The sequence below is a fragment of the Gopherus evgoodei genome, chromosome 10, assembly GCF_007399415.2.
Source record: "Gopherus evgoodei ecotype Sinaloan lineage chromosome 10, rGopEvg1_v1.p, whole genome shotgun sequence".
Classification (NCBI taxonomy): domain Eukaryota; kingdom Metazoa; phylum Chordata; order Testudines; family Testudinidae; genus Gopherus; species Gopherus evgoodei.
Window position 1 is genome coordinate 51,675,048 of NC_044331.1, and position 23,713 is coordinate 51,698,760.

The following is a 23,713-nucleotide window of genomic DNA, read 5'->3' on the forward strand; positions in this document are numbered from 1 at the left end:
CAGCGCTGAAGTGGCGTCGCTCCAGTGGGGCCTGAGTGCCCCCCACTCAGAGCCACGTGGTAAGGAGGCGGGACTGCAAGCTGCAGCCAAACAGTGGGAGCTCAGGTCCCGCCAGAGACACGCCGCTGCAACACTGTCCAGGGTCGCTCCTGGATGCGGCGCTGAGGCTCCAGGAGAGTGGGGAGCGGGGGTAAGAGGTGTGGTAAGGGGGTCGGGGGGGTTGGATAAGGGGAAGGAGTTCTGGGGACAGTCAGGGCACAGGGAGGGGACAGAGTTTCTGGGGGGGCAGTCAGGGGACGGGGAATGGGGGGTTGGATTGTGGGCATTCCAGGGGTCTGTCAGGACTCGGAGAGGGGGTGAATAGGGGTCGAGGCAGTCAGGGGACAGGGAGCAGGGGTGGTTCATGAGGAGTGGGGTCCCAGGGTGGTGGTTGGGGGAGTCTCAGTGTTACCTGTGGTTCTTTCAACCCAAAACTCTTGGTAACTTTTACTCTACGCGAGGAGGTGTCAGGAAATAAATCAGGGGAGACATGGCCATCCGACCGATAGATGGCTGGCACAAACAGGACAACACGAGTACTTTCACTTAAAGCTAAACTTTACTTAGTCTCAGGCACTTACACACGTCCGCAACAAGTTAGTAAAACACCCCCAACCCTTGATAATTACCAAAGCTGAGTGTGGCTTTCGAGTGATACAGCGGCAGCTCGTCTGCCGCTGGGGAAAAGAAGATGCATCCAGAGGGAGAGCCAGTCCCGAAACGAGTCCCACCTATCTCAAGTTTTTCCCCCTTATTTATACATTAGTAATTAAAGAAACCTTGTTAAGTAAGCAGTTTCAGGCAAGAGGTTCCTTCTGCTTATTGATTAACCAGGTGTGGGTTTTTCCAGAACTTGCAGCCTTGAGACCTCAATAGACATTCCTGGGGCATGTATTAGCAATTCCAACCCAATTCTTATCAGGAAGGACGCGGGGTCAAGCTGCCCTTTCGGTGGCACCCTAAATCCCCCTCCCATCCTGCCTTGGTCAAGCTGAGACTTGCTTTTAACAGCTTGCTGACTAGACTGTCTTTAACAATAAGCCATAGTGGTTTCAGGCACTTTACTGGTTTGCCAAAGTCTCCCCGTACATCGGGAGGCGATCAGGGGACAAGTTGCAGGATGGGTCAGGGATTCTGAGGGGAGTAGTCGGGGGGCAGGAAGTGGGTGGGGGTCAGATTCAGTGGTTCTCAAACTTTTGTACTGGTGACCCCTTTCACATAGCAAACCTCTGAGTGCGAGTCCCCCCCTTATAAATTAAAAACACTTTTTTTATATATTTAACACTATTATAAATGCTATGGGGAAAGCAGGGTTTGAGGTGGAGGCTGACCTAAATGAACCCAAAGTTATGGAGACAGATATGAGTCAAGGAAGCCAGCAGAGTATCGGAAACCTGGAAAAAATCTCTGACTGGATGGGCTCAGGTGTTTGGTCACAAGCTGAGGTCGTTCAAAAGTTTTGGATTTTTTTTAAGCAGAATTTTTTTATTGTTTCTTTAAACAATCAAACACAGTAAGTAGCAAATATTTGGCCACACATTTCTGAAACCCCAAACCATGTTCATGTTTTGACAGACTCTTCAATTAAAAAAACCACAACAAATTTTGAAGGAAAGCAGACACTGTCTGTGATTTTTTCTGCTTTTTAAAAAAACCTAGTTTTTGATCCAAAAAAAGTTTTGATCGAAAATATTTATCCAACCCTTTTAATGAGCTTTAGTGCCTTTTAGCACTAGCTGATGCTGAGAACCAGTGATACTTTGTAAAGGTGACTTGAAAAGAAGTTTTCTCAAATCTGAGTTTGTGCCGAGATGCGGAAGGTTTTTAAATGTTTATTTTCCCCAGGGCGGCCGGGTGGGGGGGGGGAGGGAGGCAAGTGGGGCAATTTGCTCCAGGTCCCACAGGAGTCCCCATGAGAATATAGTATTTTACAGTATTGCAACTTTTTTTTATGGAAGGGGCCCTGAAATTTCTTTGCCCCAGGCCCCCTGAATCTTCTGGGCGACCCTGAGCAAGCCTACTGGGGGCTGGGGTCAGGGATCTTATCAGGGATTGCACAGAAGGAGTTGGATACTGATGATCTATTTGGGATTCAAGAGAGCCTCTTCGGGTTCATATGGCAGGTTGGGGAGAGGGACTCGGGGACTGAAGGAAGAACTGATTGGCTGGGAAGAATAGAGTGGTGGAAAATGGAAATCTCTAAATATTTGGAGAAGTATCTGAACTGTGGGGAACTGTCTTATTCCTCCAAACATATTGGGGTTCACCCAGCGCTATTTATAATCTGAGGATATTACAGTGTGTCGTTCAGATCCATTATTAAATGTCTTTGATATCACTCATGTCAGACTGACGTAGGAGACTTAAGTTCATGCTTTGCAAAACCTTTTTCAAGATTTTTATTCTATTATCAGCTGCCAAAATAGTACCCTCTGACTGTACACTGATAAGATTTTTACCCAGAGAGTATATTTAGAATATTGCCTTAGTAATACTATCTTGTCTCAAGGCTTTTATATGATACTTCCTGTTCATCTCAATTTCTTTGATAACCGTTCTTGGTAATAATGCCGCCTTCTTGGGGAGCTAGGAGGTTGGCTGTTCCCCCGCAATGCAGCAGGGAGCGCTCTGATTCCATATACCTAGAATTTCTGATGTTTGAGTATTATTAATTTCATTTGAGGGGGTTATTTTTAACAATTTTTGAGTTTTATGTAGATGTCCAAAATGAGGGCTGGGGGAATTGGGGGCTTTCTCTTTGTGTATAGCATAATGAGTAATACATAATATGTATTACTCATTGCTTTGGTATATACTGTAATGAATAAACTTTTTATAGTGGTTCCTAGTTTGCTTTAGCATAGTCCTGTTTTTTTTTAGTGTAGCACTATGTTAAAGCATGCTAGGGAACCTTTAGTGCGCACCAGCAGGGACCAATTAATGTGCACATAGTAGCCTGCTTTAGAAATCACATCCCCATAATCTGCATTACTGCTCCATGTAGACAAACCGTTAGATTAGAGTTATCATACGTCTGGGTTTTCCTGGACATTGCCTCTTTTTTGATCCTCCGCCCTCTGTCTGGGTGGATTTTTCAAATAAGAGGCAACATCAGGGTTTTTTGTGAAGTGGATGTTGCAGCTCAGAAAGAGTCCCAATTGGTCCCTCCCCTGCATCCACATCTGATTGGTCCCTCACAGCTGCAGGATCCTGCCCACCCAAGCCCTGGCTCCCAGCTCTGGGGAGAGGGAGAGCCCCGCAGGGAGGTGCTGACAGAGAAGCTGTTGCTGCATCCCAGGTCTGCACCAGTTGCCCTGCCACCATGACAGGGAGCGACACTGTCCCCCTACTTCAAGAGTGAGTCCCCAGATACCTGCTCTAGCACGTCCCAGGTACTCCTTCCAGTATAGTCACACCCCTTCAGCACCTCCCAAATACCCCCAGTACACGCACAAACCTCCAGCATCTGCCAAATTCCCCCTCCAACACCCCCCAAATATCTCCCAGTACACACAAACCCCTCCAGCACCCCTCAACTGTACTCCCCTCCAGCTCCCCCCTGCCCCTGCCAGCAGTATCATCTTTTGGGGGAACCTGAAACATGGTAATCCTACTTAGATACAAGTAACCCTTTCTGGTGTTTCCTGGTGTTTATTGGATAAATACCTATTTCTTTTCTTTTTTGTATTGTGGGTATTTTATGAATGTTCATCAGTTAAAACAAAAAATCAGAAGCCCTCCGTGCACCCTACACCCTGACCCATACGGTGTCCTGCTTTTGTTTTGGGTGTTTGCCAGAAACTCATGATTGTTCCATCATAGAGTCCTGGCCAGAGTAAGTTTTCTTAGGTATGTCTGCACTGCAGTTAGACACCCACAGCTGGCCAATGCCAGCTGACTCAGCTCCCGGGACTCGGGATAAAGGGCTGTTTAATTGTGGAGCAGATGTTTGGGCTCGGGCTGCAGCCCGAGCTCTGGAAACGTCCCACCACAAAGGGTCCTAGAGCCCAGACTCCAGCCTGATCCTGAATGTCTACACCACAGTTAACTGCCCCTTAGCCCAAACACTGCAAGCCTGAGTCAGCTAGCACGGGCCAGCTGCAGGTTTTTAACTGCAGTGTAGACATTGAGCCAGGAATCCCTGAACAGAAGCAGAGAGCATTAACATGCCCTTGCACCCAGCCACTGTGTTGAACTGCTGTGGCGCTGTGTCTTTTCACATTAATTCGGTGCTGTTGGTGTTTTTGTTTTAACCAGGTAACGATGATTCAGACATAGAGATCCAAGAGGACGAGGGATCTGATAGTGAAGAGGAAGACAGGCAGCTAATAAAGCAGCGCACAGCCATGGAGATCCTGATGCAAGGTATCCTCACTTCCCCTTAATTCCCCCTCTTTGATGGGACATACTAGAAGTGCTCCTCCTGACTGCTCAGTGCAGGGTTTGGATACATTTTTTCATGGGACACTTTGGGTATAAGATCCTGTTAGGGTTCATGAGCTTGCACAGTTCTCTTGAGCTGACAGGGGTACTGTAGTGCTTCAGAGAAGAGGAGTCTTTTCAAGGGAGCCAAGGCAGGGGAAATTTTACTGGAAAGATCAATGTGTTTTTACCTTGTCTGGATTCAGAAATAGCTTTGGAAATAGCCATAGGCCTGTGGTCCCAATGCCTGACTGGGGAGCTCCTCCTTTCCTTTCGCGGTAGACGTAGAGTGAACTCACACATTCCCTACACCAGTGGTTCTCAAACTATGGGTCAGGACTCCATTTTAATGGGGTCGCCAGGGCTGGTTTTTAGGCTTTCTGGGACCGAGGGCTAAAGCCAAAGCCCGAGGGCTTCAGCCCTGGGCAGCAGGGCTCAAGTTACAGGCCCTCTGCTTGGGGCTGAAGCCCTTTGGCTCACCCCCTACCCCAGGGTGGAGGGGCTTGGGCAGGCTCAGGCTTCAGTCCCCCCCCTCCTGGGGTCTTGTAGTATATTTTGTTGGCAGAAGGAGGTCATGGTGCAATGAAGTTTGAGAACCCCTGCCCTACACTAACCTCCTGAGGTGCTGCTTCAAAACTTGGCCTTTCGTTATATTCACAATGCCACCCAAACTGCACTAGCAATGGGCTCAAGAAACCTGAACTGTTTCCCGTATGGAAGGACTGGTTGGCTCACATGATTGTAATAATGTATGAGTTGAAAAATTTAACCTCTAGGATACTAGTTCCAGCACAGCCCTGACCAGCAGTGACTCAGAGGAGTTACCATCAAATGGCTGCTTTGGTGGCTTGTGTGAAGTGAGCTGATGCTCTCGGTTCAGTTCCTACATTAAAAATAAAAAGCACCTAATTGTCACCTTGGGGCAGTTTCAGCAGAGGCCAAGTATTTAAAAGGGCCAGACACAATGAATTATCTCTTTACCCGCATCAGTGGACCTCTGGGCCAGGGGCAAAGGAGCCATGTGGGGAAGCTCATAGAGCTGCTGCTCCTGCTGGAATCTGTTTTTTGGAAAAACTGGCAAGTCTTCACCTAATTCTGTTCTCATCTACTGCAGCATAACTCTGTTAATTTTCCTAGAGTTATTTTGGATTTAGGGTGGTATATGTGCAAGCAGAGCCAGACCCTGGATCTCGGCCAGGCACATTTCAAACATTTTTATCCCAAACTGTTTGCCATGATTTTCATTCTGAATAAAAGTACTTTCACTCTTTCGAAAACCACCGGAAACACCAATATTCACAAATGATGTTTACATGAGAATTTATCAGAAAAGACCCAGCGTGCATCTTCATGGTTTTGGTGCTATGGGAATGGTTAGCCCTGAACTATATATGAGCTCATTCTTGGTCACTGCTCCAATATACAGCTAAATACTGCACTTACTTCCATCTTTGCTGATTGCCTTTGCTGATTTCCAGTTGTTAACACTGAGACAAAACAAAGCACAAGGTAGCTGGCTATAGTCAAATGGTTGGCCATTAACAGCAGCTTCGGGAGCAAGAAACAGCATCTAAAAGCAATGGATTTTGCTGTGAGTAGGGTTTTTCTAGGAAAAACTTTGCTTCTGCAAATAACTATGGCTGCAGACTTGTTATTAATACAAGTATTATTTGTTATGCTTCATGTAGGCAATTCCCAATCTCCTGATAGATCTTCACTGCCAGAGTGCGTAGATCGCTTGCCACAGTTTCCATAGTTTCTGTGCCTCCATACTTAATAGACTTCTACTGGTACATAATCCACCTCTGAACTTTCTGATAATTTATCTGATCTCTCTGTTTGCTGAAGCCAGAGTGGCCATCCCTCTCAGCCTGCACCCTCTCCTTACCTTCCTGTACCTCGCATTTCTTTCTTCACTGCTCTGTCCTCTGCTTGTCTGCACAGCAACATTGCACCATCTCTTGCTATGTCACATGGCACCAGGAGGCAAATTATCTGTAACTAAGGACATTGCTTGTAATTGCCCTAAAACATCAAGGGACGTACTCAGATTTCACAAGGAGTAGTATCTTACTTCATGAGTATACCTATCATTTTCATTTTCTCTGTTGTTTACCCCCTGACAGGCTGAATAGCGAAGTGACAAATGTGAAGCCTGTTCATATCTAATCACATGATTAGATGGCACAGTGATTACATGTAGTGCACTGATCTGTCACTTCATTTCTGGAGACTAAGGTTCCAACCTGAATTTTCAGTCATAAGTGAAATAAGTTCAAAGTCTAGTCAAGCTTCCAGTGTAACCTTGGCTCATGTAATAAAACCGTTACCGAATGTGGCACATGTTGATGGTTTGTGCTCAGGAATAGCCCAGTAATGAGAATGCTACAGACTCAAACAGAGATGGTCTGTGTTTACAGGGCTACATGAGAAAGCCTGACTGCATTAAGTCAACCATTATTCAGTGCTGTCAGTTCTCTCAGCAACTTTATCCAGGGTGCTAATGAAGCCGTTATCCAGATGGCTTGGGGAGCATGCCCAAAATTCAGTAGCTCTTGCTCTCTATTCTAGGAATTGAAGAGCTCCCAACTATAGAAATATCACCTCTGTGTTTATATTTGGGGATGAGGTTTGACAGTCTAGGCTACAGCAACCCAAGACTGGTTTGGTTTTGGTGTGGGAGAATGGTCTTTATTAATGCAAAGTCAAAGAATAAGAAATCTAGATTTCCTAAAGCATATTAACATTCCAGCAGCTGCGTGTGGGATTGCTGTGATAATGGTGTGTTGACTGACAAGCTAACAAGTGTATTTGGAGAAAATCTATTCTTGTGAAAAGCTACATTGTTTAACACAGTCCTGGCAAGGATGAGTAAGGAAACATTGCAGAAGAGAAAAGCTTTTTATTCAGAAAGCAAAATGCATCTTACAGGAGCATGTGGAACTAAGTATGTAACAATCAAACCCAAGAGATATATTCTGGCTGGCAGTGCATCTGGGGGTCAGAGAGCCTGGTCCCCATGCCCGTGTACGTCCACTGTCTGACTTGCTGGTAACAGCTCTGCATACGTGTGGCTGCACTGCACGGATCATTCCTAATCTCATTACCAATGGATTTCTCAGAGGAACTGCACATTGAGCTGCATGTAACCAAAGTATGCTGCACTTTGACACTGCTTTTGTGGCATGTGTGAGCACCTTTTTGAAAGGTGGGAAAATGGCATTTCCACCCTAGCCCAGATTTGTACTTAAATTTGCGTTTAAGAAGATGGTGCACAAAAGGCTCTAATCCAGAGCCCAGCAACTGACTTGAACCAGGCACTGGGCAGAGGTGCAGGGGAGGAATCCTCTCCTTCACTAGGCAGGCTGCAGAATGATTACAGAGCTGCTCTGTGGAGGCTACTCTAGCCGAACTCCTGCAATAGCTTTCATGGGCACTTTTGCCACGCTTTGAGGAGGATCTGCATAGAAGCAGATCCTTAGTGCCCATCCTGCCCATGCCCTGCCCCTACACAGAGAGACCCTGCAAAACTGAAATACCTCACTTGGGACCCCTCAGAATCCTTCCTTACAGCACAAGACCTGCAAAGTAGCGGGGGAATGGACTGGCAGTGAAATGGACAGACGGTTCTCTGGAAATCATTCCTCCAAATTCCTGCTTTCACTCCCATTTTCTCCAGCTTGCAACGTGTTCAGACCTCAGCTGCTAAATTTCTAGCATGCTCCCTTCTCTCCAGCCTCACTGAGGTGTGAAGAAACTACAGATGGGCCATTAAGCTGGTGGGGGAAATTCAATAAGGAATGCACAACAGTTGTCTGTTCCTTGTTTAGGTTCTCACAGGTTTCCATGGATTTTCTCCTGCTTTTCAAAACATGAAAAAAATCTTATTTTGGGGTGTTTAATAATAATCCAGTTCTTACTGACTCTCTGGGTCTTAAAGAAAAACACAACTGTGAAACCAAAACTAAGACTTAACAAGGGAGAATCTGGAAGTGCATGTACATTAGAAAGGCATCAGGATCAAAGTTTTCTCGTAGTATAGCTGCACTGTACAGTGACCATTTTTCCTGGTAGGGTGAAATTCACTCCTGTGCAGAAGGTCAGTACAAGGCCCTGTGCATCACATAAGAGCTTCCATGCTGGGTCACACCATGGTCCATCTTGCCCAATATCCTGTCTCTGACAGTGGGCTGTACCAGAGCTTCAGGGGGAATATATAGAACATGGCAGTATGGAGTGATCCACCCCTCTTCCACTCGTGACATCTGGTAATCAGGGGTTTAAGCTTTAGGCTATCTCCAAACATAGAGTTGCATAATCTGACCATCTTGGCTAATAGCGATTAATGGACCTATCCTCTATGAATTTATCCAATTCTCTTTTGAACCCATTTGCGATTTTGGCCATCATAACATCCTGAGGCAATGAGTTCTAAAGGTGAGTTGTGCGCTGTGTGAAAAAGTACTTCTTGTTTGCATTAAACCTGCAGCCTGTTAATTTCATTGGGTGACCCTTGTTTTTGGTATTGTGTGAAAGGGTAAGTAATACTTCTCTATTCCCTTTTTTCCACACCAGTCATGATTTTATAGACCCCTTAGGCATCTCTTTTCTAAAATGAACAGTCCCAATCTTTTTAATCTCGCCTCATGTGAAAGCCATTCCATACCCTTTATCATCTTTGTTGCCTTTCTCTGAACCTGTTCCAGTTCTATTACATCCTTTTTTAGATGGAGCAAATAGAACTGGACACAGTATTCAAGCTGTGAGCGCATGAGAGATTTATATAGTAGCATTATGATATTTTCTGTCTTATTTTCTATCCTTTTCCTAATAATTCCTAACATACTGTTAGCCTTTTTGACCACTGCAGCACACTGAGCAGACATTTTTAGAGAACTGTCCCTGGAGACTCCAAGATCTCTTTCTTGGGTAGTAGCAGCTCATTTAGAACTCACCACTGTACATGTATAGTTGGAACTATTTTTTCCAATGTCCATTACTTTGCACTTACCAACATTGAATTTCATCTGCCATTTTGTTGCCCAGTCACCCAGTTTTCTGAGATCCCTCTGTAATTCCTTGAAGTCTACTTTGGACTTAAATCCCATATAAAATGCTAGGGCCCGGTCCTGCAACCTGGCTCTATGTGAGCAGACCCTCTTTTACCTGCACAGAGCTTATTACAGGATGGCATCTTCCTTCTTAATGTTTCCAAGCCATCCTCACAGGATTGGTGTGCACAGAAACTCCCAAGAAATATTGGAGTAAAACTTCCTTCCTGTTGTAAGCAAATGCATTAGAGTCCTCTAGAAAACCAGAGGAGAGTGTCTCCTTCATGGTCCTGCCGTCCTTGAGTTTCAGAGTACTACACAATTCTGAAGGATTTGTCAAGGGTTTTTTCATTAGACACTATTGTTTAGTGGATAAAGCACTTGGCTGGGATTCAGGAGACCTGTGTTCTATTCCTTTCTCTGCCATTCTGCCACATGATTTGGGCAAGTAACAGCTCTGTGCCTCAGTTTCCCTATGTGTAAAATGGGTATAAAGATATTGACCTTTGTAAAGTGCTTTGAGATCTACTGAGGAAAAGTGCTGGATAGCTCAGTGGTTTGCTAAACCCAGGGTTGTGAATTCAATCCTTGAGGGGGCCGTTTAATGATCTGAGGCAAAAAATCTGTCTAGGGATTGGTCCTGTTTGGAGCAGGAGGTTGGACTAGATGACCTCCTGAGTTCCCTTCCAACCCTGATATTCTATGATTCTATGAGAGCTAAGCATTATTATTATTTTGCACCTGCTTTCACAAATCTAATACTGAGAGACTATTTGTGTGCTTTTGGAATGCTAATGACTGTGGCATCTGGGACCTGATCATGAAAGGTACTGAGCACTTGTACCAGCACTTGTACCTCCAGTTGAAGTTGACAGGATTTTCAAGTGTTCAACACCTCTCAGATTCAGACCCTTGGAACTGAATGTACTTTGAAAAATGCACCAGAGGGCAGACCTGCCGCCCTGTCATGGGGTGAAGTGGGCAAACAGCCTAGTTAGATACAGAACAGCACCTGTCACTTGGACTCTGCTGAGCCTTCATATGGCTTTATTTTTTTTTCATGTCCTTTCCCTGGAGGGGATGACAGTTATTGTTTTTATAACCGTGGAACGTAAGTGTTGGACCCAAAACTCATAAAGAGCTCCATGGAGTCTTTCCAGTCAGTTCCCTCGGTAAATGCACCTTCAGGCTTTTGTTTTAAATGGTAGTATTTGCCCGAGACCAGAAGGGCTCCTTAAACATTTCATTAGGCAGTTTGTTAAAATCCACAATATGGAGCCAATGGACTCTGTTCCAGCTGATCTCATATTTAAATATTCATCACATTATTTACCAAACACTAGGAAAGCTCCTTCATGCAACTGTACCTAAAAGATATTTGTACATAGTGCATAGAAAACACAGAGAAATGTGCAGTTAATCACAACAGCCCAGTTCTTTTAATGGGGCATCTCTCCCAAGTATTAGAGACACCAGGGTTAGACACTTTGTCTGGGATTTCAAAGGACATTAAGGGAGTTAGGTGTTCAACTGCCCTGACAGTCAATGGGATTTGGTCACCTACCTTCAGCTCCTTTGCAGATCACAGCCTAATTCCTTGCCAAGCCTTTAAAATCAGAAGTGGTTTTGAACTCTAGAAATACAGCCCAACCATCTGACCCTGGTAGTGTAGAATAGGCCCTGATTTAAAAAGCCTATTACAGTGAGTCTTTCACTGATTGCTGTAGGCTTTAGTTCTTCTTCGAGTGATTGCTCATATCTATTCCAGTTAGGTGTGTGCGCCGCACGTGCACATTCGTCGGAAAACTTTTACCCTAGCAACTCAGTGGGCCGGCAGGTCGCCCCCTAGAGTGGCGCCGTCATGGTGCTCGATATATACCCCTGCCGGCCCTCCCGCTCCTCAGTTCCTTCTTACCGCCCGTGTCGGTCGTTGGAACAGTGGAGCGCGGCTTAGCTGACCTCCACTTCCCTAGCTACTCGTAGTTCTCATATATAGTTATGCAGTTATAATCCTTTTATATATATATTTGTATAGTTATATGTTTTTTCTTTGCTAACATAGTTTAGTAATAGTTAGCGGGGTTCAGGAAGTAGCCCCTTCCATGAACCCGGTGCCGGAGCCCATGCACGGCTCACCGGGTTTTAAAATGGGCTCGGCCTGCCAGAAGCCGATGCCGAAGGGAGATCCACACGACTCCTGTTTGAAGTGCCTCAGGGAATCACACGTGACAGCTAAGTGCCCCATTTGCAAGGCTTTTAAGCCGAGAACAAAAAGGAGCGGGACTTTCACTTACCCCTCCACCTTTGGCGCCGAGCGATGATCAAGCGGCTGGCAGAAGCGCCTCCTCGGCACCAGACCCCGCCGGTACTGCCAAGGCCTTTCGGCACCGGCCGTCGCCAGCACCGAAGTCAACTCGGCACCGCTCCCTTCCTCCAAGGTCGAGAAAGCCTACGATTCCTGCTGGTGCCTGACGGCTCCCCGGCACACGCCGTGGTTGAGCCCCCTGCTCATGCTGCTTCCGTGCCACCTGCATCGCAGCCAGAGAGCTCGTCTAAGTCGGATTGCCCGGCACCGACACCTGCAGAGGCACCAATGACATCGGCACCGTCGATTCCAGTCCCCCAAGGCCATTGAATCCAGTGCCTGACAGCTCCCCGGCACGCGCCGTGGTAGAGCTTACTGCTCCCGCTGCTTCTGTGCCAACTGCACCACAGCCAGAGAGCTCGTCTAAGTCGGATCGCCCGGCACCGACACCTGCTGAGGCACCGACGACGTCGGCACTGTCGATCCCGGTCCCACAAGGGCCGTAGAATCCGGTGCCTGACGGCTCCCCGGCACGCGCCGTGGTTGAGCTTACTGCTCCTGCTGCTTCCGTGCCAGCTGCACCGCAGCCAGAGAGCTCGTCTAAGTCGGATCGCCCGGCACCAACACCTGCTGAGGCACCGACGACGTCGGCACCGTCGATCCCGGCCCCACAAGGGCCGTCGAATCCGGTGCCTGACGGCTCCCCGGCACGCGCCGTGGTTGAGCTTACTGCTCCTGCTGCTTCCGTGCCAACTGCACCGCAGCCAGAGAGCTCGTCTAAGTCGGATCGCCCGGCACCGACACCTCTGAGGCACCGACAACGTTGGCACCGTCGATTCCAGTCCCACAAGGGCCGTCGAATCTGGTGCCTGTCGGCTCCCCGGCACGCGCCGTGGTTGAGCTTACTGCTCCTGCTGCTTCCGGGCCGACGGCACCGCAGTCAGAGAGCTCATCTAAGTCGGATCGCCCGGCACCGACACCTACCGAAGCTCTGACGACCTCGGTACCGTCGATCCCGGTCCCATGAGGGCCGTCGAATCCGGTGCCTGACAGCTCCCCAGTATGCACTGTGGTTGAGCCTGCTGTTCCCTCCACGCCGGAGACATTACCAACGGCGAGGGATCTCATTGCCATGACAGAGTCGATGCTGCATGACCCCGGCACCGTCGGTGCGGGTAATACAGTCTCTTCATATGACCGTCCTCTGTCAGCACAGCAGAGCGACACCGTTCATGATCACGGTCCCGCAGACACTCCAGGTCCCGTCGGCACACCCGACACCACTTGCAGTCCCGGTGCTATTTTCCTCATCGGTACTGGTCCCACTCGCCGCAACGGTCGGTATCCCATTCGCCGACCCGCTATCGGCATCGTTCCGACTCCCGGCACCGCGACAGGTACCTTGACTCCTGTAGCCTCTCCCCGAGCCTCAAGATCTCGGTCGACCTCCCGGCACCGTTCTGGTTGCAGGTCTGGATCTCGTTCCAGGTACCGGTATGCCTCCCGGTGCCGGTCCCCGGTGCCGAGTTGGGCAAGGTCCGATAGAGTCAGAGACTCTGCCCGTGCCTTCTTTTAGTACCTCCATGGCCATCCAGACACGCATCCGTGTCATCCCATATGCACAGATCTTATGCTCAGGACCACGATTCTGATACGCCCCCCGACAACCTGAGGTGGAGGAGGTCCCAGAGGTAGAGGACCCGGTATGGGGCCCTCTAAGGGGTACGACTACTCGTCTGTCCGCTCTCCTCTCTGCTCACTAGTCTTTCAGTCTGTTAAGGAGAGGTATTGGCATGGCCAGCGGGCGCCAGCCCCGAAACCGAAGGAGACTTGGCGAATGAACCTGCTTGGCCGCCAGGTGTACTCTTCAGAGGCCCTGCAGCTCTGGGTAGCAAAGCAACAAGCCTTGCTTAGCTGCTATAATTATAGCACTTGGGTGAAGGTAGTTTAGTTTATGGAGTTTCTCCCTTAAAACTCCAGCCAAGGGTTCGCTGCCGTCTTGGAGGACAGGGGAAAAAGGTACCCAGAGCGTCCCTCCAGGCCTCGTTGGACGCAGCAGACTCAGCAGCCAGGACTCTGGCCTTTGGTGACGCCATGAGGTGCATCTCATGGCTTCCAGTTTCAAACCTCCGGCCGGAGCTGCAGTATGCCATTCAGGATTTACCCTTTGTTGGTAAAGGCCTCTTCGCGGCAAAGACAGCCCCAGGCTGCGAAGCCTGATGGACAATAGGGTCCTAATGCGCTCTCTCAGCATGCATATGCCAGCGACCAAACGCAGGCCTTTCTGTCCCCAGCCGCCATACTCTGTGCCTAGCCAGAGACAGGACTTTGGCAAACGACAAGGCCAAGGTGGTCGCAGACGAACGTCAGGACCCCTAAACAGCCAAGGTCAAGGTCCCTCGCAATTACCACTGGGACCAAAGATGAACCTTCCAAGGTGCGCCTGAGGGCGGTGTACCAGTCACAGGCCGGGATCCCAATCCCGCTTTCTCCTGGCGTGGCCCCAGTTAATTTCAGATCGCTGGGTCCTGCGCACAGTGGAGCATAGGTACCACCTCTAATTTGTTCCAGCCCTGTCCCCCTTCAGGGACCCCTCTCACAAGCAATTCCTTGTACAAGAGGTGCAGACGCCGACTGACGAAAGGGGCAAGGGGGTTTACTCCCGATATGCCCTAGTCCCTCACTCGAACGGAGGTCTCAGACCTTCCTAGTCCTGCACGGACTCAACCAGTTTAGGATAAGGTTGAAGTTCCGCATGGTATCCCTGGGAACCATTATTCCATCCTTGCCTCCTGGGGGCTACTATGTCGCCCTGGATATGAAGGACGCGTACTTTCGCAACGCCATCTTCCCTCCGCACAGGAGATACCTCCGCTTTCTAGCCAACCGTCAGTACTTCTGGTTTATGGCCATAGTCGCCGCCTACCTTCGCTGATGTCGGATATGCGTTTTTCCGTATCTGGACGATTCGCTTATCCGAGGAGACTCCGAGACACAAACCACTCAGCACGTGGGCATCGTCACGGTCTTATTCACAGGTCTAAGCCTGATGATTACTATAGAGCAATCCACTCTGGTTCCCACGCAGAGGTTGGACTTCCTAGGGGCTATCCTGGTCTCCTACTTAGCCGGAGCCTGCTTATCACAACTGCCGTTTTAGGCGATGGCAACAATCATCCGAGGTCTGCAGGCTTTCCCAACGACCTCGGCTCGTACTTGTCTCAGTCTCCTGGGTCCATGGCTGCCCGCAAGTTTGTAACCAAACACGCCAAGCTCCGCCTCCGTCCTCTCCAAGTCCAGCTCACCTCGGCGTACCACCCGGACAGGGAGCCAATGGTCATGGTAGTCACCGTTCCCTCGAGCACCTTAGGCTCCCTAGAGTGGTGGCTAACTCCCTCCCTGGTGTGGGCAGGGATGCGGTTCCATACGCCCCAGCCCTCACTGCCCCTGACGACGGACGCGTCATCTCTCTGCTCGAGTGCTCATGGTCACCTCCGAGCTTAAGGCCTTTGGTCTTCTCAGGAGCTGGCATTCCACATCAATGCCTCAAAAATGAGAGTAGTCCGCCTGGCGTGCCAGGGGTTCCAGCGGCAGCTGCGAGGCCGTGGTATCTCGGTGTTTACAGCCAACACAACGGCCATGTGCTTCATAAATAACCAGGGAGGGACATGGTCCTCCCCCCTTTTGTCAGGAGGCCATCCATTTCCGGGACTTTTGCATGGCCCACTCAATGGAGCTGGTGACGTCCTTTCTCCCAGGCGTTCGGAACGTCTTGGCGCTTTGACTCAGCAGGTCTTTCCTGTCTTACGAGTGATCACTCTGCCCCATGTGAGGCGTTCTGCTTTCCAGAAGTGGAGATGTTTCCTCACATAGACCTGTTCGCTCACCGCGAGAGCAGAAAATGCCAGATGTTCTGCTCCTTCCAAGGTCTCTCCTCGGGATCTATCTTGGACGCATTCCTGATGCCATGGAAAGGCCAACTCCTTTATGCCTTCCCACTGTTCCCACTGGTTCATTAGGTCCTGCTCAAACTCCGCAGGGGCAGAGCGCGCATCATCATGATCACTCCAGAGTGGTCCAGGCAGCACTGATATACCACGTTGCTCGGCCTGTCAATAACTGACCCAATTACCCTGCCACCCCACCCAGACCTCATCACTCAGGGCAACGACAGGCTTCGTCACCCGGACCTGCAGCCTCTTCCCCTCATGGTGTGGCTGCTGCGTAACTGAGCCAGGGTGACAGGAAGCCTTCCACCTGGTCAACGTACCGGGCCTAGTGGAAGCGTTTCTTCTACAGCTGCAATACGCTCGATCTTGCTCCTACTGAGGTCTCGATCCCCTCTATTTGGCCTGCCTCTGGCCTTCAGCGGCAGGACCTGGCGGTATCATCGCTGAGGGTACACTCGGCAGCCATCTCTACCTTTCAGCCAGGCTAAGGTGGATGTTCCGAGTTCTCACACTCTATGGGTTCGAGGTCCCTCAAGGGCTTGGAGCGCTTGCACCCTCGGGTGCGCCGCCCAGCCCCAACCTGGGACCTCAACCTAGTTTTAACCAGACTTATGTCTCCCCCATTCAAGCCGTTCGTGACCAGCCCTCTGCTATACCTGTCTTGGACGACAACTTTCCTCGTAGCTGTTACATCGGCCAGACGGGTCTCCGAGCTCAGAGCTCTTACGGTGGTTCCGCTGTACACTAGGTTTCACAAAGACAAGGTGCAGTTATGACCGCACCCGGCTTTCCTCCCTAAGGTGGTTTCGGCCTTTCATGTTACCCACAGCTCAACGCAATGGGTGCAACCATTGCACTCCCTGGACATCTGTGGAGTGCTCGCATTTATATTGCGCTGACAGAACCATTTCGTAAGGTGCCCCAGCTCTGTCGCGGTAGCAGACCAAAGGGAGAGCTTGCTTGTTTTCCTCTCAGAGGATCTCATCTTGGGTGATGGCGTACATCCACACTTGTTATGTTTTGGCTCATATTTCCCTAAGCCACATCACCGTGCATTCTACCAGGGCTCAGGCTTCATCTGCCGCCTTGCTGGCTCGTGTTCCTACCCACGAGATCTGTCGCGCAGCTCTATTGGTCCTTGGTCCATACCTTTGCTTCGCAGTATGCCCTGGTTCAACAGTCAAGAGATGCTGTAGCCTCTGGCTCAGCAGTTTTCATTCTGCCACATTTCACTGCGACCCCACTGCTTACATAAGGCTTGGGATTCACCTAACTGGAATGGATATGAGCAATCACTCGAAGAAGAAAAGACGGTTACTCACCTTTGTAACTGTTGTTCTTCGAGATGTGTTGCTCATATCCATTCCACACCCGCCCTCCTTCCCCACTGTCGGAGTAGCCGGCAAGAAGGAACTGAGGAGTGGGTGGGCCGGCAGGGGTATATATCGAGCACCATGACGGCGGCACTCTAGGAGGCGACCTGCCGGCCCACTGAGTTGCTAGAGTAAAAGTTTTCCGACGAATGTGCACGCGCGGCGCACACATCTAACTGGAATGGATGTGAGCAACACATCTCGAAGAACAACAGTTACAAAGGTAAGTAACCGTCTTATTATGTTCCTGTGCTAAAACTATAGAGGAAAGGCCAAGAGCCTGCCGAAGTATAGAAGGTATTCTATACATGGCAGACAGAACTGCTCTAGCTATTTCATAGTGGATGAAGCACAGGATAGCTCTGTCCCTGCCACACCAGTTTTCAGAGCAACCTACAGCAGGAATTTACTGAATTGGTATTGACCTCCATGACTTTTTCACGCTAAGTCGCTCCCTAATGAACATCTTCAAGTGCAGTTTTACTCTGAAAAATAACTCTGGGAATGGGTAACGGGATGGATCACTTGATGATTACCTGTTCTGTTCATTCCCTCTGAAGCACTTGGCATTGGCCACTGGTGGAAGACAGGATACTGGGCTAGATGTACCTTTGGTCTGACCCAACATGGCTATTTTTTGTTGTTCTTACATTCTGTTCCCATGGCAGCCTGGGGCTCCCTGCTATTGTCTCTCACTGATTCTAGAGCAAAGGGACTTACCTATGAGTAAAAGGAGGTTGTTTCTAACAGCAAGCCCTGCAAATTCCCCCTGGGATCTGAGAGTTGGGTTGGGTTATTTTCTCCTTCTCACACATCATCACCAATAATAAAGGTTCTGCCGGAAAAAGTCTGCCTTTACTGACACCTGTGTGATTCCATTGCCTTCAAATTTCATCCCCAAGGACATCTGTGCACTAATCTGGTGTTCAGCAGGATTGCCACATTGACTGGAACTTAGTAAACACTCTTGTTCATGCTGCCCAGGAAGCGTAGACTCCAAGCTCCTTCCCTCCTGTGTATGTGTCAAGAAGCCAAGCTTCTTTCAATCGACTCGCTGAACAATGAGTGCTGTGTTCTAGAAAAAGGGTTGCACATTGAAATCAGAAACAAATAAACTCTCCTCAAATAGAGATTTCATTTTCTCCTTCCAGCCACCAATCTGCACTCCAGTAGAATCATGTTCAGGTACTTGGCCTGGGCCTCTTGCAGCCTGTATCAGCCAAATTAAGTCTCATAGAGAATGTATAAGATTACAGATCATAGATAACCATGATGACCTAGTCTGACCTTGCGCACATTGCAGGCCTCAGAATCTCACCCAGCCACTCCTGTAATAGTCCCATAATCTTTCGCTGAGTTACTGAAGTCCTGAAATCTGATTTAAAGACATCAAGTTACAGAGAATCCACAATTAACTCTTGTTCAAACCACCAAGTGACCCATACCCCATTCTGCAGAGGAAAGTAAAAACCCCCGAGGGTCTCTGCCAATCTGACCCGGGGGTGCAGTGGGGGGGGGATTTCTTCTCAATCCCAAATATGGCAATCAGTTACACCAGGGGTGGCTCCAGAGCTATATGCAGCTCTTCAGACGTTAATGTGCAGCTCCTTACATAGGCGCCAACTCGAGGGTTGGAGCTACAGGTGCCAACTTTCCAGTGTGCTACAGGGTGCTCAATGATCAACCCTGGGCTCTGCCCCAAGTCCCGACCCCACTCCACTCCTTCCCCTAAGGCTCCCACCCCTTCCCTTGAGTCTGCCATGCCCTTGCTCCTCCTCCTCCCCTCCCCCCCCGAGCCTCCGGCACATCACAAAACAGCTGATCACGGTGTAGGGGAGGCGCAGGGATGGAGGGTTACGTGCTGGTGCTGGTCGTCAGTGCTGCTGGTAGGTGAGAGACACTGGGAGTATGGGGGAGTTGATGGGGCTGCTGACTTGTTACTCTGGCTCTTTGGCAATGCACATTGGTAAATTCTGGCTCCTTCTCAGGCTCAGGTTGGCCACCCCTGAGTTGGACCCTGAGCATATGGGCAAGACCAACCAGCCAAACACCTGGGAAAGAATTCTCTATAGTAACTCAGAGCCCTCCCCATCTAGTGTCCCATCTCGTAGCAGTCACAGATGGGCCAAGTGCCATTGTAGGCATCTTTATCATACCTTCCCTTCCATAAACTTATCAAGCCCAGTCTTGAAACAAGTTAGGTTTTTTGCCCCCACTGCTCCCCTTGGAAGGCTGTTCTAGAACGTCACTCCTCTGATGGTTAGAAACCTTCAACTTTCAAGCCTATACTTGTAGATGACCAGTATATACCCATTTGTTCTCAGACGTGGGGGTTAATACATGTCCACTGCTGGATTGTGGCCCCAGTATAGACAGTGCACAGTTATTACACTGCCAGCTGCAGCAAGCATCACATGCAGAGGGAAAACTGCAGATGCTTGAAGGGTGGAACCCTGGATACATGTTCATTTCCAGTTTTCAATAGCTCAGCAGCTACATACTTTACAGAGCAAGTCAATCTGAATGCAGAGACATAGTGAATAACAGCATGTTCATTACTAGCATTATACCCAATTATCACTTCGTACAACCTGTCCCTGCTGAACTCACGTTGTCTGTAAGTAAACCCAGCAAACTTCCATTCACTTAGAAACCTCTGTGGCAGGAGTAAATCAGTGAGTACTAAACTCCAGAGCAGGCCCTGAAACCCCAGGCTAAACTGAGCTGAACTGAGTAAACTGCAAGTGACGTACGCCTCCGTATGTGCCAACTCAGCCTGTTCTGCAGACACAAGCCCTCTATTTTCAGACTCTCCTCAGGAACATGAGCAAATGTACTTGTGTCCTCTATCAGCCCCTCTTACTCTCCCTACAGAGGCTCACACAGAAAGTTGGTTTTTAATATCTGAATTTTAAAATGTGCTGTCTTCACTTTAGAGACTCTTCTGGTAACCTGGAAGAGCTCACTTTTGCTCATACTCAGTGTATTGAGCACCCTCACCCTCACCTCTTCAGAATCAGTCAGTCTCCAGAGGTTGTGTCCCAGGGCCTGATTCTCATCCCACTCCAGCGTCACAGAAGTGTAACTCCTTTGACTTAATGGAGCTACTCCTGATTTACATGAATGTAAGGAGAAGCAAAAATCACACCCACAGGCCTGATCTACGCTAGTGGGGGGATCAATCTAAGATACACAACTTCAGCTACAAGAATAGTTTGTTCTCCTGAAAAGTCCAGTCTTTTAATAGCTATTCATTTAGTAGCTACCTCTTGCACGGCCATATTATGGTATATCTCACCACCCCAAGCCAAAGCCAAAGCCTGCATCTAGGGCAGGGGTGGGCAAACTTCTTGGGCTAAGGGCCACATCGGGTTTCCAAAATTGTATGGAGGGTCAGTTAGGGGAGGCCTCTACCCCCATATGACCCCCCCCTGCTTCTTACCCCCAATGGCCTCCGGAACTCCTGCCCCATCCACCCCCCCCGCTCCCTCTCCCCTGACTGCCCTTAGATCCCCGCCCCTGACTGCCCCCCCGCCACCCCATCCAACCTCTCCTCTCATTCCTGATCCCCCCCCCCAGGGCCCCTGCCCCATCCAACCACCCCAGTTCCCTGTCCCCTGACCTCCCCCTGAACCTCTGCCCCTGACTGCCCCCTGCTGCCCCATACACCTCCCCCTGCTTCCTGACTGCCCCCCCAGGACCCCTGCCCCATTCAACCCCATGTTCCCCGGCTTCTGACCACCCTACCCCTATCCACACCCCTGACCACCACCCCAAACTCCCCTGCCCTCTATCCAACCCCCCTGTTCCCTGCCCCCTTACCGCTCCCTGGAGCACCAGTGGCCGGCAGCCTGGAACACCAGTGGCCGGTGGCGCTACAGCCGCACCGCTCAGAGCACCAGGATGGACAGCAGTGCCGTGCGCTGGAGCCATGCCACAGTGCAGTGCAGAGCACTGGTTCAGGCCAGCTCTGCAGCTATGCTGCCGTCCAGAGCATTGTACTGGCAGCGCAGTGAACTGAGGCTGCTGGGGAGGGGGAACAGCAGGGAAGGGGCTGGGGGCTAGCCAGGAACTTAGGGGCCAGGCAGCAGGGTCCCACAGGCCGGATGTGGCCCACAGGCCGTAGTTTGCCCACCTCTAATCTAGGGGCTCTTAGAGTGACCCGCAAAGGGAGCAAGTGTGCCCCCTTGTGCTTCTCGCATGAAGAAGGCTGGAAGGGTTTGCTTAAAGTTGTTGGTTTTTCACATTATAAATCGTCTTATCTGTCCCAGAAGGCTAGTCTCTGGCAGCTAGAGGGCTAGTGATAACAGGAGAGTGAAATCTGAGCAATGGGGTCTGGGTTTTTTGTCAGCCTTCTGGTTTGGTTTGGTTTTTGTTAACAATGAGTTAACTCCAGTGTTTAATGAAAGGAAGTCAGAGGTTCCACTTCTTGCTCTTTCACCTAAAGTGCCAGAGCTCACCACAGACATCTCTGAGCAGGTTTGACATTCCTCATATTTCCAAGGTAAGAAGCAAGCAGTTGTAACTCTTCTGCCCATCTGAGTTGGCAGCAACAAGGGCCAAGTTCAGTATCTAGGGGTTCCGTTTCAGTAACACAATGCAAAACCAGCTTGAACCCCCACCCAGTGACCTGGGACAATTACATACCACCCCCTGGGTGCCTCTAAGAGTACATACGTCCCCTCTCACAAGCACAGAGTCTGAGTGTAGCAAAATCCTTTTAACAAAGAAAGGAAACAATTTGGCATTATATTTTCAGTCCTCCACCTTAACACAGCACTCAGTGATTTTAGCTTGTAGTAGGGGAACTTCAGTGCTGGTGCACCATTGGCCCAAAGCGAATTCAGCTTAGCAGCTCCTAATTAGACTCCTAATAGAATCAAAATTAGTTTTGATGCTCTACAGAGGCAAGGCAATACTGCACTTGGTGTCTCAACCCCACATCATCAGCCCTTCTCAAATCACTGGGTTTTGGAACCCATGTCCCTTGTCTAGCGAATGCTACTTAGTTGATGATGAGTCTCTCTGTCATAAAACAGTTCCACTGTCCGTGATTCACATAATCAGGATAACAACACTTTATTCTTCCTACCCCAGTAACAGAGAAACTGGGGATCCCACAGCAGCCAAAGTGACCATTTGGCCTGCTGTGGGCTCATGCTAGGCAGGGTGGGTGTGCCTATGCAAACAAGATCAGCCCCTGAAGTTCTTTTCCACAACTCACCACCATTCACCACCAGATGTCAGGGTAGAGCTCATCCTGACTCTGCTTGCACAGTTATCATACCAGCGTCCCCACCCAAGTTTAGAAACCCTTTCATGCCTCTGTATTCAGCGAAGCAAGGCAGAGCCTCCTTTTCTTTTTAGGAATTTCTTGCAGGTCATCTCTCACGTACCTCTTTGGGCACAAAAGTTTATGCCCAAATAAATCTCTTAGTCTTTAAGGTGCCACCAGACTCCTTTCTGTTTTTGTGAATACAGACTACCACTCTGATTCTCAACCTTCACACCCTCAACAAAGCCAGCCTCCCATATTACTTCCTCTCCATCCCAACCTGGTCACTCAGAACTGCAGTCATGCCCTCCACCCTGTGATCAGCTCCCTGTACCTCACAGCATTGCTTCTGCCTGACTAAGTGAAGATGAAGAGCAGTGCTTGCAAGCTGTCTAACAAGTCCTTCTCGACAGTAGGAAGTGCTCCACTAGGACAGCCTACTTAGCAAAATGGAAGAGGTTCTCGATGTGGTCCTTTGCTCACAGGGCTCAACCGACAGAGGCTTCCATCCAGGACATCTTGGAGTACCTGTTACATCTTCGGTAATCGGGCCTCACGTTCAGTTCACTGAGAGTGCATTTGGCAGTGATTTCAGTGTTCCATCCCCCAATTCAAGGGAAGTCATTTTTTTCCAATGCCATGGTGACAAGATTTCTGAAGGTCCTTCTCCGCTTACATCCTCCAGTCCGAGAACTGGTTCCCTTGTGGGACCTAAACACGGTTCTGGTGGCTCTGATGAGGCCTCTATAAGAGCACCTTGCATCCTATCCGCTGCCCCTTCTGGCTCAGGGAAACACAGGTAAATACACCTGTATTCTTGATAGCCATCACTTGGGCAAGAATTGTGTGTGAGTTCCAGGCCCAAATGGCTGAGCCATCTTACCCTCATTTTTCCAAGGATAAGATAACACTGTGACCATCAGTTTCATCTGAAGCAGATGGTATATTTACCTGTGTTTCCCTGAGCCACACTCTTCCCCAGAACAACAGCACCTTCATGCTCTGGCAGTCAGGTGATAGCTAGACTTTTATCTAGACAGGACTAAACCATTTCATGTTTTGCCTCGCCTCATCTGTTTTTGTCATATGCAGACCTCATGAAGGAGCAGGCAGTCTCTGCACAGACCATCTCTAGATGGATAACATCGTGTACCAAGGCTGAGTATGAGAGAGATTCAGCTGCACCTCCTCAGCGGATACAGACTCGCTCCATGAGAGCACAGGCAACATCGATAGCGTTCCTCAATGACTTTTCCATACTGGACATTCATAGGGCAGCCGTGTGGTTGTCCATACAT

The 23,713-nt window shown here is 49.4% G+C and overlaps 1 protein-coding gene across 1 annotated transcript in view; it reads left to right on the plus strand.

Annotated features, from left to right (window-relative positions):
- Positions 1-23,713, plus strand: part of CLUAP1 (clusterin associated protein 1) — a 163,134-nt gene that overhangs the window by 129,424 nt on the left and 9,997 nt on the right. The window contains 1 exon segment of the mRNA XM_030577763.1: positions 4,297-4,404. Coding sequence (XP_030433623.1) covers positions 4,297-4,404 — 108 coding nt within the window.